Source organism: Rhinopithecus roxellana, chromosome 4, assembly GCF_007565055.1.
Source record: "Rhinopithecus roxellana isolate Shanxi Qingling chromosome 4, ASM756505v1, whole genome shotgun sequence".
Lineage (NCBI taxonomy): Eukaryota > Metazoa > Chordata > Mammalia > Primates > Cercopithecidae > Rhinopithecus > Rhinopithecus roxellana.
Window position 1 is genome coordinate 32,013,128 of NC_044552.1, and position 16,565 is coordinate 32,029,692.

The following is a 16,565-nucleotide window of genomic DNA, read 5'->3' on the forward strand; positions in this document are numbered from 1 at the left end:
ACAATAACATAGGTTCATCTTCAAAAGCTCGACAGAACATATGGCCCTTGAAACCTCTGTATTTTCTACAAGTTATGTAAAGTAACCTGTGTTCCAGGCAATTGCTTCTCAGAGAACTAACTGAAATGTATTTCCAGAAAACAAGCTCAATGCACTGAAGTCCCACCTACTATCCCTAGACTGCTTCAGTGTTCACAGAAAATTTCAAGGACCCTCCTTTTCCCCTCGGGAAATTCTGAACCTCTACTTAGTAAAAGGATCATTAAAGAAAAAAATCCAGAGATTTACTTAGCATGCAATTTGAGCATCAATAAAATTATGCATAAAGCTACCAAAAAGAATCAGAGTAGTCAAAGTAAATAAAAATAATACTGCAGAAAACTTGAGGAGAATGCTCACCACAGCACAGAAATGCAAACAATAACAGGAGAGAAAGAGAGAGAGAGAGAGGAGACACATACAAGTATTTTTGTGTTGAGTGCCAAAACTAGTATGGATATGTATAATACACTATCTCAGGGATTGTTAAAGCTGGAAGTGCATGACCAGTTTCACTGTGGAAGGCTGTACTCCAGTTTCCAAATAGCATGAAGGATTACTAATTTCAGCACTACTGGTATAAGAGATTTTGCTGCTGAAATCTGTCAATGTGTTAGAACTTTAATGCAAGTAAAACAGAAACCAAAATAGTAAGACGCTCCAAGTGGCACTATTTGGTGGTCTACAGAGTCTGCTTATAGTAGGGGCTGAGCAGACATGGGATTCAAACCTAACAGTCTGCCCAATCATTTAAAAAGACATCTCCCCATATGTACACTTTATGTGTTAGGAGTCCTATGCACTGTTGAAGTTCAATTTTGAAGCCTGTCTCCAATCCATATTTCTGGTGGATTAGCAAGCAGGTTGGGAGGGGGAGTAGTTTGGCAAGGCTGTTTTTTGCCCCTCCCCAAAGCTTCTTGAGAATTCAACCATTCATGACCTAGACTCTGCTGGTGGAGCATTAGTACTAAGCCAGTGATCAGAAAGAAAATGTCAATCCTCACACTTGTTTCAGAAATTCAGGAAAGGAAAAACTTAATGAGCGGAATGAACAGAAAGTAAACTGTGTACTTTGTAAGACAGGACTTCTTTTTAATATGCAAGAAGATTCTATCATATTACTAATAGTCGCTGCTACTGCTGTGCTGCTTGGCCTCTTCATTAAACCAAAACAAAGCTGGTTTCACTATTTCTTTTTCTTCTTTTACATTTTTAAAATAAAGTTATATATAAAGGTAGTTTAAGAAGTCCAACAGCCTATAAGGTTTATTATGAAAAATACTCTTCCATGCTCCATTTCCTCTCCACCTCAGAGGCAATAATTTTTACCTGTTTAAATTTATTATTTTAGGGTTTATCTCACATCTACAATTAACATGCTTCTAGTGTTATATCTTGACCTTCAATTTTAGGTTTTATTCACCAACCTACTACTATAGAAGATGAGGATTTAGCTTTCCCTCTCCACGTGTACCCTTTCCCATCCCCCCAAGTTAGACTGTACTATAACTTTGTTGGATCAATATTCAGTGCTTACATTATGACTATGTAAATGTTATTCACAATTAATATGTGGAGGACTTTTCTTTCCTGCACAATTTTTTTCCCTGTGAGAATTAAAAATAGTCTTGGTTTTTGTTTTGCTTAGTTTTGTATGAGTGCAACACTAATTCACCTCCTTCGTCTAACTCTCCCTTAACCGACTGAGCTCCTCTCAAGACATTCTGACACATCAGGCATTTTTTGAAATTTCCTCTTCTTGAGTAAGTCTTCTTGGGCCTTCCGAACAGTTTCAGTCAAGTCTAGCTGCCCTCTAAGCCTGCAGCAAGCTATCATCCTGGGATCCATCTTCACCATCATTGTAGGGATTCTTTAATCTCTCTCGGGTGTTAAACAGCCTGCACCTGTATCCCACACTGTCTTCTTTTTTGGTGTCCTCTCTCATTTTGGTGGTACATTTACAAACAGTTTCCTGAGAAATGGTTTCTAGGAGATAACATTTTTAAGATGTTGTTTGAACATTATCCTTAGACCACCTTCATATATGATTGGTCTTGTGGCTGGGTACAGAATCTTAAGTTGGAAATAGATTTCATTCAGGACTCTGAATGTATTGTTTTACTGCCTGTGAAGCTTCTAGTTTTGCTTTTAAGAAGCCACTATGATACTGGATCAGGTTATTTTCTTCCTTTTGTCTTTTTTTTTTTTTAAAAAAAAACCATGCCCTGCTCTGGGATCATGTAGATTTTCTCTACATCCCTTATATTCTGAAATTTCATGACAATGATGATGTGACTTGCTGTGGATCTATTTTCTTTTTTTTTTTTTTTTTTTTTAGATATAGGGCTTTTTACTTGACAACTTTTTATTAACAGTTCTTACAATATGAAGTTCAACTAAAGTATTTCACCTGTCAAGTTAAAACAGCAAGCAAAACAAAATTTCTCTAGTATGTAACAGCGTGAGCAATGGTTTCTTTGTACATTCACACACATTTAGTGTCTAGATTTCAAAGTTTTTAATTAAAGATGTCTTAATTTTTGACTTTTAAAAATGGTTATGATAATGAATTTTCTTGATTTATAGATCACAGTGGCTTTATAAATGATCAAGATACATGTACAAACAAAATTTCAGACGCTCTTGGAAACACATCTTAAGATACAGAGCACACGTGATACATCTTTGAGTTTACTTATCCTTTTGGAATAATGAAGAATACTCCATTTATCTTACACTGAAAATTTAGCCTTTGATAACTATGGCTTGACTAGATCACAATATAGAATATCCCAAGTTTTCTTAAACTTTCAGTCCAAATAACTCAAAAGATATGTGTCCTAGTTGGATACATTTTTTCTCATTATATAATTAATATCAGTGGGCTCTTGTATTGGCAGTTTGTCTTGGTCATGACTTATTCTTGCAAAACCATCTTTACAGCAAACAAATATGAAAGATATTTTCCCCAATGCAAGGAAAATAATCTGGATCAGTAACAAAGTCAAAGCCATAGGTGTTTTAGGACATTCTTGATAAGAGATTTCAACGGTCTTAAAATCTTTTTTTCTTTTTCTTTAATGATTCTCCTCCTTTTTCACAACTGTGCAGTCACTGTCCTATTGTCTTCTATTCTGAAAAACAAATTTTTTTGAAGGTCAAGTTTTTCAATGGCACAAAACTATTTGGAATGAACCCAAAAGATAGCGGAAAGTTGGGTCCCTCCTCAAGTAGTTTCCTCCTCTTTTAACAGCATGTAACTACTCTCTATCAATAATCTCATCACAGCCGAGTTCTTCGGTCAGACGATTGACAACCATCAGTGAAAAAAGCTCTTCGATAAAAGCTAACTGATCAAACGGGGTCTTCTCATAATGCATCTGAAACCCGCCATCCAGGGCTGCTTCTCTTGTTCTCAGAAACATCTTGTCGGCTTCTTCAAGAGCGGCTGATACTCTGTAGCCGGCACCACTAAGCTGCTCCTCTTCGGGATAGTCGTAGTCGTCCTCCCAGTCATCAAATTCCTCGCCCTCGTCCTCGCTCTCGAAGTCTGCGCCCGCCACCTGGCCTGGCTGCTCCCCAGCGTTGGGCCCGTTAGCAAGGCTCCGTTTCCCCTCTGGCGCCGCCATTGGCTGGGCCGCCTCCTCCTCCATTGGGCCTTCCTCCTCGAGCAGTGGCGGGGCCCCGTTGCGGGAGGGACGCAGGGATAGCTCCCGGCTCCCGCTGCCTACCTCCATCTGCGGTAGGTCACCTTCGCCAGGCATCACATCCATTTGCAGGTCACTGCTCTCTTCATATAGCTCGGACAACTCGGCCATTTCCGACATTATGCAAACCGCTCTGTGGATCTATTTTCTTCCAGTGGGCTGAGCACTCAGAAGGCCCTTGCAATTCCGAAACCCATGTTCTTCAATTTTAGCAAATTTTCTTGAATGACTGTTATTAATTTATTCCCCTGGTTTTTTTCTAATTTTTCCTTATGAAACTCTTAGTTTTGAATATTGGACTCCTTCATCTTGATCTGCATTTTTATATTTTCTCTATTTGCCATATTTTTGTCATCTTGTTCTACTTTCTGGGAGAGTTCCTCAACTTTATCAGCTATCATGCCTCCTGAGTTTTCCATTTTTGCTTTAATATTTTAAATTTCTAATTGTACTTCTTATTCTCTAAATGTTCCTTTCTTTTTGGTCTAGGGTTGCCATATGTACCTCAATCTCTTTAAAGATAGCAACATTTTTCTTAAAGTTTCCATATCCTTATATAGGTTCCCTCTATTTGGTGTTTTTGTTTCATATTAGTTTCCTCACATGTCTGCTTGTCAGGAGGAAAACTAGAAATGCAGTGAAGATTCTAAGAATATAGTGAGGCTCACAGACTTTTAGCTTCATGTTAGGATTACCTAAATGGGTTCACCATTAGGAAAACCCTACTTTTAGATTCTTTAGCTCTTCCATCTCAAGATGGTCAGATTATCCCAGTAAGATGTTTCTAATCCTTGCATGGAAGACACGGGCCTGACTACCAGAGTTCTTGAAGCTAAGATGGGGGTGCTGGGGAGGGTGGTTATGTGTGTTGGAGGTGTTACTGAGTTACTGAGAGGTAGGGTCTCAACAAATGACCATTTAATCCTCCTATGGTATGACCTTTCTCAACTGTGCACGTTGTCTCTCCTGTTTTAGAGACACTCTGTTTTATCTGCCTCAGATAATAAATTTCCAATTTTCCATCAGGATGAGGGAGAAACGGTCAGACTTCTATAAAATAGGGGAGAGGATCCAGAGCTCTTGATTGTTTCATAAACATGTAGTTAACCAATCTTCCTCACAGTAGCCCTTCCCTACCCACTTCATTCATCACAGTTTCAGAGGTACCTGGTGCCTTTATTCCTAAGCCTCTGAGGATTCGATAGCTTAGGAATCAGTTTCTTGGGGGCCTGCTAAGTCATTTACCACTTGTTCATCTGCTTTACATCTTTCTCTTCCACGTTTTCGCCTCCTCTTCCCATTTTCTTTACCCTTGTGGGTTTACACCTAAAAGAAAATCTCTTTACTTTATTTTAGTGGAGTTTTGTTCTGAAGGGAGTGAGAATTGATGTGTTCTGAAGGGAGTAAGAATCTGCCATCATAACCTGAAAACTTAACTATTTTTCATAAGAGCAAAATGGATTATTCCGGCTCTCTGCTCCACTCTCCCCATCCCTTTGGTTATTCCTGTAAAAATAAAAATTTGAGCAGGGATCTTCGCTGGACTTACTGAGTCTGAGATCTTGGCCTTTCCAGGCTGCTATCACTTGGGTACAACCACTGATACTGTTGGTACTAGGACAACAATACAGGAGGCGATAATCATTTCTCCACATTTCCTTTCCCATCTTCAGCCTGAGGGCTACACTTCTTTATTCCCTCTTGTCTAAAATAACATTTCACCTTGTTGCTGCTCCTCCATCCCCCTCCTTATCCCATTCTTTCTACCAGGTCTTCAAATGGCTATCTCAGATTACTTAGCTATATTATCTTCTGAACTTGTTTTTTCACTAATTAAGTTCCAAACAAGGATATGTCCAGACATTCTCATAAATTATCACCATTCTGCAGAAAGATTCAAATCACTGAGTAATTTTGTTAGCCAGTCTCTCTCTCTCTCTTTAAAAGAAAGAGGGTGTGTGTTAATTCCTACTGAGTAAAAATAAAATAACTCAGCTCATCCTCACACTGAAACAGCTACACAGACGGCACTGGCTGCTCTGTTTATCTTGATAACTGTGGAAAAACACCATCTCCTCCCCTTCCCGCTCTTTCCAGAACAATCACTATATTCCACATGCAGATGGGGTGATTTAGATCCTCTCAAGCAGAGACAGGCTTGTCTGGTGTTCTTCCTGCACATCCACACTGCACCCTTCCTTTGCTTCTGTTGGCACAGCCCAGTTGCTTCAGATACCAGCTGCTTCAGGAGGACCTGATAGATTCAGCTGTGGATCCCCCGGAGGCTTCCTAATGCCCCAGCTCAGCCACCTGCATCTAAGCAGAGCTACGGGAATTGAGTGCCAAAGTAGGAGAAAGTACATACTGTACATCCTCTTTAATCCATGGAGTTACTGCCACAGCAGCAAAAGGGGAAGGGAAGGAAAAACAAATAAATGCCTCATAGGTATGGGGAGCAGAGTAGCCAAGAGTTCTAAGTCAAAGGAGTAGAGAGCCAAACACAGGTGAGTAGGAAGAAAGCTTTCAACAAGGGTCCATTCCATTTTACTGCTTACTCCGGGGAGGTCAAGGAAATCCTCTGTTTTTCTTTGTTTGTTTGTTTGTTTGTTTTCCTGAGTCATTCAATGAGTCAGACAGGATTTAAAGACAATAATAAATGATTTCAATGGATTGTGACCTTTTTGTTAAGCTAAGGAAAGTTAAGTTAAACATGCAGGATGGCCAACTATCCAGGTTTGCCCGGAACTGTCCTGGTTTTAGCACTGAACATCTCCTATCTTAGGAAACTACTCAGTCTCAGGCAAACCAGGATAGTTGCTCCTCCTACGCCACCACCAACAGCCATTTCCCATTCCGGGATCTATGTGAAACTGGGCAGCATTCAAATTCTACACAGCACCTTCCTTTTCTTCCAGGGCCGCTCCTGCCACACAAGCTCTCCTCAGCCTTAACACTCTTCAGTCTAACAGACGAGAGCATGAAAAGGCCATTCTGTGCTTGACTCTCAGCAGAAAGGCAACTGTGTCATTCTGAGTTCTCCCAGCTTGTCTTCTGGAGTCCCTGTCAGAAGCACAGGCCATCTAGCCCGATAGAACTGAATCAAAATGATCATGGCAGAAAGGTCTTACTGCCTACAGAAACAGTGCATCCCTCAATAACTTTAAACCACTGAACTCTGAAAAGGAAGCCAAAGAAAACTCAATTACACAGGGGCTGATAATTCAGTGTGTGGATTACTCAGGCTCTCTGTTCTGCTCTCCCTTCCCTCTGGCCCCAGTCATTAGGCCATTTCACTGCTCATTAGCAGGGAAGAGGAGGAAGAAAAGGTGGGGGAAAGTTGAACCAGCCAATTTTTCTATTTATGAGCAGGTTTCCTAGGAAAAGTGTTCAAACTATTGGCTCAAGAGGTTCTTTGGTGGGGATAGAAGATTAAGCTTTGGGGGTTGTGGCATGATTTGTTGATTTTCATCACTTGATCTCTCCTAATTCTCAAACAGAATGAACTATTGGACCTCTGTTTTCATTGAAAGGCTAGCAAAATGACAAATGTCACACACACACACACACACACACAAAAGTTACTAGTTAAACCATACAAGATCCTATCTTTTTAAAAAGTCATTTGACAAACACTAGAAAGAACTGGTAATGCTAACATTTTACAAGATAAATATAATTGGATGATTATATACTGTGCTTCAACATTTTTACAGCTTAAATTAAAGAAGTTCCCCAATCCAGATTAAGTGTGAAATACTAATTTGGGAAAGATACCAGAAAGAGCAATCTGGTTTTGGTTTATTCACTTAACTTCTCAATTTCCTCATCTGTAAAAGGGAAAATAACAGTACCTAACTTTATGGGATTAAATAATACATGTGTTAAGTGTTCAGCACTTTACCAGGAACATCCTAAGTGCTCAATAAATGGTACCTAGCATATAGTAGGTACTCAAAAATGTTAAGTAAATATATCATTATTTAGCATTTTTATTGTGCAACTACTATATGCTGAGCACTTTTAGGCACTAGATATGAAAACGTATATGAACAAGTCAATCTCTAAAAAAGGCCCACTCTTTTAATGCAGGCAGGAAATTACAACACATATTAATAAATGCTGTTATACAAATTCCACATAAATAGCATGGCAGCACATAGGAGTGGTACATAATCCAGACAGAGACAACCAGGAAAGGCTTCCCAGATGTGACTGCTAAGTATTGAAAGATGAGTGGGGGTTGGGGGGATGCCAGGAAAAAATGTATGGGGAAGGAAAATGCAGGCAGAAGAGTAACATATGCAAAATCTAGGAATGTGACTCTAGGACCCTAGGAAGACAGCGGAGCACAGTAGGACTGGAGTCTACACTCAACTGGGATGGAGAAGTAAAGGCAGAAACACAGGGTGTGGCTGTGAAGAGAACAACAGGATGGAACGACAAGATAATGGCGAGAGGGAGACTGTAGAGTCAAAAGAGGGATTTGTTTATTAGTAGGTAAAAGTGATTTTAGTAAGTTTAAATGCTGCAAAGGGAAGGAGCCAAGAGCAAAGAGATGAAGTTTGTTGCTTCCTATCAGTGTAAGGGAGGAACAGGATCTGACCTAATGGCATCCCTTTCCAGTTTCAGTGAGGGTCTCCTTGGGTGCCACTGTGAATCTGTTCAAGCGTCGAGGGGTCTGGATCAGTGTTTCTCGCCCCTGTTTGGAAATATATGGATGCTACCCTTAGAGACTGTGATTTAACTGAAATTGGGCAGAGAGTCTAATATGTAGCTAGGGGGTGGGGACTATTAGTCTGAATCATAATAAACACCCATAGTCAGACATAAATATAAACACATATTTCAGTTGGGAGCAGTGGCTCATGACTGTAATCCTAGCACTTTGGGAGGCTGAAGCGGGAGGACTGCTTGAGGCAGGGAGTTTAAGACCAGCCTGGGTAACATAGCAGGACCCTGTCTTTACAAAAACAGAAATTTAAAAATTAGCTAGGTGTGGTGGCACATGGCTGTAGTCCTAGCTACTCTGGAGGGATGAGAGGATCACTTGAGCCCAAGAGTTGGAGGCTGCAGAGAGCTGTGATCATGCCACTGCGTTCCAGCCTGGGTAACCGAATGAGACCCTGTACTCTTCAAAAACAAACAACAGCTGGGCGCGGTGGCTCACGCCTATAACCCCAGCACTTTGGGAGGCCGAGGCAGATGGATCATCTGAGGTCAGGAGTTCAAGACCAGCTTAGCCAACATGGAGAAACCCCATTTCTACTAAAAATACAAAATTAGGTGGGCATGGTGGTACATGCCTGTAATCCCAGCTACCTGGGAGACTGAGGCAGGAGAATCACTTGAACCTGGGAGGCGGAGGTTGCGGTGAGCCAAGATTGTGTCATTGCACTCCAGCCTGGGCAACAAGAGTGAAACTCCATCTCAAAGAAAAAGAAACAACAAAACACCACCACCACCACCATAGAAGAAAACTCTACATGTATTTCAAACGCAAAGATGAATTACTTTGAGGTTAAAGGTCCTTTGGATTAATGGACTGCTGGTCTACTTTTTCAATGGAGAGGACCCAACACACCTCCACTTGCTTTTCTGGCTCTATGACTAACTACTTCTATCATATGCTCTATGTTTGAATCATGGGTAATTCCCCAAAAGTACTTCAGGTGTCTTGCCTTACTCATTCTGTCTTGCCTTATAATTCTGCTCCTGGGTATGCCCTTCTCTCCTTACTCCCATAGTAAACCATAATCTTCACCCAGTTCAAATGACACATATTTATGTAATTTCTCATGAGTACTGATTCATCCCAAGAAGCATTAATTTCTCCCTCATCAGTGCTCATATAACTTCTATTATGGTGTGTCTCACGTTGTATGAAAGTTAAGTGTCTACTTTTCAGCTTCATCTACTGGACTGTGATCTTTCTGAAAGCAGAGACCATTCCTGGTTCATTTTCCTTTTCAAAGTACCCATACAGTGTCCAGTAGAGTACACAGAATGCACTAAAATGTTAACTAAATGAATGAATCAATGTGGGTAAACAAATGGTAATCATTGTAAGAATTGGATTGAAGAATACAATAATTTTAAAAGATTGCTAAGATTCATCACAGCAAATAATATTTATGTGAAATTATTTCTTAGAAGAATATAAATTACTCCCAAATACCAAATAATTTTCCCAGTGGTATAGAGTATGAAACGTGATAGAGTATAGAGTATGAAGTACCAAGCTTAAGACTTGGTACATATAAATCTCAATTAGACAGTGTTTCTTTCTTCAAAAATCCTTTTTATAAGGTAGCCAAATACTGGTGGGATAACATTACAATGTACAGTGGCAGCAGGATTTGATGAGTATAGCAGAAGAAAGGAAAATCACCAGTAAGGTTTCTAAGTGACAACTGTCAGCAGGCTGGAGAACTGCTTATAAATACAACAGTATTAAATAACCATGGTATGATGGCAGAGTTGCTCAAACATAATCACCAAAGAGATAAAAATTCCTCTCTAGAAGGATAATAATATTGCAATCTGGCTTTCACTCATGGGAATCTCAGTAATAGGAGAGAGTGGCCTGGAAACGACAGAATCACATGATAGAAGAAAATGGGGGAAAAAAAGAAGCTGAAAATAAAAAATATCCCAATTATTGCTATGAGAAGGTGTATAGTGCCTGCTTTCATGGAATTCATCAGCATCAACTTTTTATTTATTTATTTCATTTTATTTTTAGAGATAGGGTCTTGCTCTGTTGCCCAGGCTGCACTACAGTGATGTGATCATAGCTCACTGCCACCTCCAACTCCTGGGCTCAAGGATTCCACCTGTTTCAGTCTCCAGAGTAGCTGGGACTACAGGTGTGCACCACTGTACTGGCCAGCATCAACTTTTAAAAAAGTTTCTCTAGGCTGGGAGCAATGGCTCACGCCTGCAATCCTTTGGGGAGGCCAAGGCAGGAGGACTGCTTGAGGTCAGGAGTTCAAGAACAGCCCTGGAAATATAGTGAGACCCCTGTCTCTACAAAAACAAAAACAAACTAACAAAAACCTAAAAAATTAGTTGGGCATGGTGGTGCACACCTGTAGCCCCAGATACTCTGGAGGCTAAGGTGGAAGGATGGCTTGAGCCTAGGAGCTGGAGGCTGCAGTGAGCTATGATTGCACCACTGGGTGACAGAGACCCTGTCTCAAAAAAAAGTTACTCTAACTCTGAAGAGCTTGCATGTAATACACTCCAATTCTATTGGCAGTATTATATTTATCATAACTACTTTGGGAAAAATAGAAAGGGAAGAGATAAAATTTATGTAATCAGAGAAGTACAAAGAGAAGAAAATAAAATGGCTTGAGAGGCATATTACTAGGAGTAATGAGAAGAAATTAAGAAAATGGTGAAATTAGGTTACATATCAGAATTCTCTCAGCATGATTTTTCCTGTGGTGTGAAAGCATCTTCTGGAATAATAACACTAATTTTAAATGCCCTCCTAATAAAATGTTCAGGTTGCTACAGCCTATTAGACAGCAATTTAAACCTTGTAGGCTCTACTTCTCCTGTCTTAGGTCTGCTGCAGTATGGCCGTCACAGGGAATGAGGCCTTGAGAATCCCGGGTACGTGGGGGTTACACTAGCCAGGTAAAAGATGGAAGGTCCATCATCAAGTCACTTAAAATTGGACACAACATTAGAGAAAATGCAATGGAGCTGAGTGGGATGAATTAGAGAACCTAATGTAGCATCAAAAAAAAAAAAAAATCACATTCATTGGTGCCAAGGGACATTTGGAGGACACTGTGTTTAAATTTGGGGCTCATTTTGTAGGAATGAGTGTCAACTGTCCTTGATCTTGCAGCTGACGCTACACACAGGAACTCCCTTGCAAAAATATTAAGAAAAGCACTGCCAAGCTGACAGGGAATAGTTTAAATCCCCAGCTCCCAAAATGATTTCCATTGCTTCCTTCTTTGGTTCAGTGATGATGATGTCATCATGCATCTGCAGTTTTTTATTTTTATATGAACACAAAAACAGACAGAAAATACATTAAAGTGATATGTAATTTTCAATGCAAATGCTTTCAGACTAACAAGAGTTGTGTTTTATGATTAAGTGGAAATTGGTTATTTGCTTTAAATATTTATGGTAAAGTATTTAGAATTAACACTTAAGTAATTCAATCCAGGAGATTAAAAAAACTGCAATATTCCTTGCCTGACCTTGGCAGCTAAGGTGATATAGTCCCTGTTACCTTAGCTGTGGAGGGACTTTATATAATAAATCACATCCACAAATAGTAATCAAAATGGTTTTGCACCTAGTTCTGCTACCAAACCCAGGTAATCTAAAGCAAATCCCTTAACCTTACTCTTTTTTAGTGTGCCTAACAAGATAAAATGGAAAATACTAACATATCATACACTGGAGAAAAACTAAACCAACTAGATTGATGAATAAGACAAGACCCTGTAGATCTTGAGAAGAGAGATCTCTTCTGTTCTGAGACTTCTGGAGATCCTAAAAATCATTCAGCAAGGTACTAGTTTTGTGTAAATAAATCATATCCTAGGACATGGGAGTCCTATGACAGCAGACGTTCCAGAGTGCTTGGGGGAGACTGTGAGTAATCCAGTCTCCAAAGGTGTTTTTAGGACTAGGCTAAATAGTAGCACTTTTAACACTGAGGCAATGTTGAATGGTTTGTAATAATATATTATAATGTTTATGACATGTTTTAAAAAAGTAATTAACATGTATTAAATACTTAGTCTATGTACTAAGTATTTAGTCTAGGCACTACACTAAGCACCTTACCTGTTTAATACTTAGTCTATGCACTAAATACTTAGTCTAGGCACTACACAAAGCACCTCACCTGTTTTCACTCATTAAATTCTCTTAACTTCCAAGGTAGGCATTATTACTATCCACATCCTACAGATGAGTAAAGTGAGGCATAATCAGAGTGTTTAACTAACTCGTTCAGGCTCACAAGCTGGGAAGTGATGAACTATGCTTTGGGCCTGGCTGAACAGCAAGGCTGTATTTCAGAACATTATAACTGAAGTAAAAATAACCAGAAGAAAAAAAATCTGACATTGCTGGTACCATCCATACCAGCAAGAGTAACAGGCTACTCAAGACACTGAAGATATAGGCTAGATGTGGCGGCTCACACCTGTAATTCTAGCACTTTGGGAGGCTAAGGAGGGAGGATTACTTGAGTCCAGGAGTTCAAAGACCAACTTAGGCAACACAGGGAGACAAAATTTTTGTCTCTACCAAAAATTTTAAAAATAAGAAAATTTGCAGGGTGTGGTGGCACACGTCTGTAATTCCAGCTTCTCAGAAGACTGAGGTGGGAGGATTGCTTGAGTCCAGGAGGTTGAGGTTGTGTTGAACCAAGCTCATGACACTGTACTTCAGCCTGGGCAACAGAGCCAGATCCTGACTCCAAAAAAAAAAGAGAGATACTGAAGGTACAATCTCTCAAGGCCAAATGTTAGCCATAAGTAACATTTCTACATGGCCCACAATAAATAATTTGAGGATAAATTATGAAAAATAATTTCTGTATTTAAAAATTGGAAGGAGAGACTGCTCACAAAGTAGACAACTGCTGGTTTTCAAAAACAAGGTTCAGAAGAAATAACAGAAAACAGAGATTTTCATTTCTATGTTAACTGGATACTTCTCATTCAAAAGGAAGAAATTATATTGAACTCTGGCTCTCATCTTTGCTTCCTAAAGGTATCTAGTTCTTCACTGCTTCAGCGTAAGAAATACCAGTTTTATTAACTCAGAATTAAAAGAAGAGTATGACCTGCTTCATAAGCATATAGGTTTGATTTATCAAAATATAAAGAACTTACAAGTTAAATATTTTTAAAAATCCATTGAATCTGATTTTCACTGTCTAGATAAGAGGGTCATGATCTTAATTTGCAAAGTAAGTACCCCCTTCCTTGCTTCCATCATAGCCTAAGTGTCCCCTTAGAATGACATACACAGGCATTGCCCTGCCTCTAGCTTCCTTTCAAGGAAAATCTTTTCTTATCTATAGATTAATTCTGACAGCTATCTGGAGTCACCAAGAAACCACTCCATTTCCCCAGCACTGCGAGTACCAGCCAACTGACACAAGCAGCAGGTTTTGAAAAGGAAAGCTGTCCCCTAAGCATGTCATACAAGGCATGTATATACTGTATACTTTATAACAGGGCAGAACCCAAGAGTAAAACAGAGGCCTGGGCTTTCCTTAACAAAAGAGAATTGTTGGTTTATGAATTAAGGCCAAAAGACACATACTTAAAACCAAATATTTTGGAAGCTGCTAAACATTGAAATGCTCCTAAATAGTTGCAAGCACACAACTGTGATTGGTCCCATGAAGGAAGTGGAAAAGAATGATGAATGCAATGGTGACTGATCTGATGGGGCCTTTTTGGAAGAATAAGAAAGGGAAGGCTTTTGGCTTTATGACCATTCACTAGGAATGGAAAGAAGAATAATCTTTTCTTCACATGATATATGCTCAATTTCCTCTAGCATCCCTGTATTGTTGCTATTGCAATTTCACTGCATCTGGTCTTTGGTCAGGTAAGGTAAGCACACAAACTGTGCTCTCAATGTCCTGACTACAGAGACCTGATGAAGGCTCCAGTTTCGGTAATAAGACTTCAAGATGAATACAGATTCAAAAGGCCGAGTTGTTTTTCATGAAGTTCACAAAGCAGACACCCTATGAAAAACCTCACCCAAAATTGTGAACACTTTAGAACAAGAGTTACAGATAAACGATTTCTGACTTAATGAACCACAGTGGCCAGAAACCTGCTGATCCTGCTTTCCCCTTCCAAAACTTGCTGCTCTCAGCTCTGGCCCTGAGGGTGGCCTATAATTTACATTAAAAGAAAATATGAGAAAGATTAGTAAAATTTGGTTAATTTGTCCATCTTTTTTCATAAGCAACATACAAAAGAATTAAGATTAGAAATATACATAATACATTACACAGTTAAGTGGTAGCCTCTTGATACTTTATAGTGACTTAGGTTTTCGTGAGGAGGAGGACTCAGGGCATGATTTCTGACAGTTACACCACAGCAGCTGCGCGCCTCTGAAAGGAACTGCTGTTTCAACCTTTAGGGGAAGAGAAGCTCCTCAAGGACTGGACTGGGCCCTCTTTGAACTCTGTAAAATGACTCAACGTTTAGATCTGGTGTCATGTTTGCAGTGAGGGCTCAATAATTACTCAGAGGAGAAAATTATTAGCTATAGAAGAGACAGAGAAAAAACCCTGGAGAGTACAATCCGTGGAAGTTTCATGCCCTCTCAGACCACAAATGGTGCTTTCTTTATCAGTGGGCAGATGGGGTAACTAAACATATCTATTAACGTGCAAGACTGATTTTAAAATGTGCTCCTAACTGTAGATATTCATAAAAGCAATTATGTACATCATCTTGCAAGAGTGCTGCACCAGAAATGGCAAAAAAAAAAAAAAAAAAATAAGAAAAAAAAAAGAAAAAGAAACTACCCCTGCCTGCCTGAAAAGCTCCATGTTTTCCCCTTATTCTGTGTATCCATAGTAAACTCAATTCACTGCAATAAACTTTTCAGAGAGTATATGTGTGTGGTGGTGGTAGTGATGGTGATGCGATAATAGAAAGGAGGAAAGGTGTGGTATAGTAATAGTGCTGTCAGCAATAAAAACTACAGATTCTTTATGTTCTTAGCTTTTAGACACTAATAGTAAAACAGAAGAGAACCCACTGCACCTCTTGCTCCACACCAATGTTTTGCACCTCTTTCTTCATTACTACTGCCCTAAGGAAGCTTTTAAGACATTTTTAATCACGCCCCACTTTGAAATTTTAACACCACAGATACATTGTATATCTGCTTATGTACCACATGTATATCTGCACTTTATACATAAAATAAGAGGGAGACTTTTCCCCCCAAAACCAATTTCCATCCCTTTGGAGGAAAACATTTTGAGACAGAGTCTTGCTGTGTCACCCAGGCTAGAGTACAGTGGCATGATCTCAACTCACTGCAACCTCCAACTCCTGGGTTCAAGTGATTCTCCTGCCTCAGCCTCCAGAGTAGCTGGGATTACAGGTGCCTGCCACTGTGCCCAGCTAATTTTTGTATTATTAGTAGACATGGGGTTTCACCATGTTGGCCAGGGTGGTCTAAAACTCCTGACCTCATGATCCGCCCACCTCAACTTCCCAAAGAGGTGGGATTACAGGTGTGAGCCACCGCGCCTGGCCTTTACCATTTTTTTGACTCATGTATTCCTTTGAGACTCTGATGAAAGTTATGACTCCCTTTCTTGCCCCCTGTCCAAAATATGTACAAAATTTTATATACAATCAGAGCATTCACTGAACCCCCGGAGCCTACCCATGGACCCCAGGCTGAGTCCCTGCTCTGCATGCTCTCCTTAGGTGACTGCATACATTTTCACCTCTCTAACTTCTGGGTATTCTTCAATCACAAGTCACAGCTCAATCACTGAGTTTCAGGCTCAGATGCGTAGGGTGAAGACATGCCCATTTAGATGTCCCACAGACACTTCAATTTCAACTGTCCAATTCTGAATTCATTGTCTTCTACTCAAACCTGCTTTCAGATTCCAGTTTAATTCATGCCGCCATACCTTCCTAGTTTCTCAGGGAGAATTCTGGGTTATCTTTGATTCCTTTCTCCTCACTTTATAGCCAATCAACAAGTCCTTCCCACTGTCTTAACTTAATATTTCTCAAATCTGTGCCTCTTTTTCAGCACTCTGCCCTAGTTCAG

General features: G+C 39.8%; 2 protein-coding genes across 2 annotated transcripts in view; both read right to left on the reverse strand.

The window, feature by feature from the left end:
- BTBD9 (BTB domain containing 9) overlaps positions 1-16,565 on the reverse strand; it is a 487,969-nt gene that overhangs the window by 188,783 nt on the left and 282,621 nt on the right. The window lies entirely within an intron of this gene.
- On the reverse strand, positions 2,893-3,875 carry LOC115896823 (EP300-interacting inhibitor of differentiation 1). Its single transcript, XM_030928256.1, has one exon. The coding sequence runs from the start codon at positions 3,864-3,866 to the stop codon at positions 3,300-3,302; it is 567 nt and encodes a 188-aa protein (XP_030784116.1). The 5' UTR covers positions 3,867-3,875; the 3' UTR covers positions 2,893-3,299.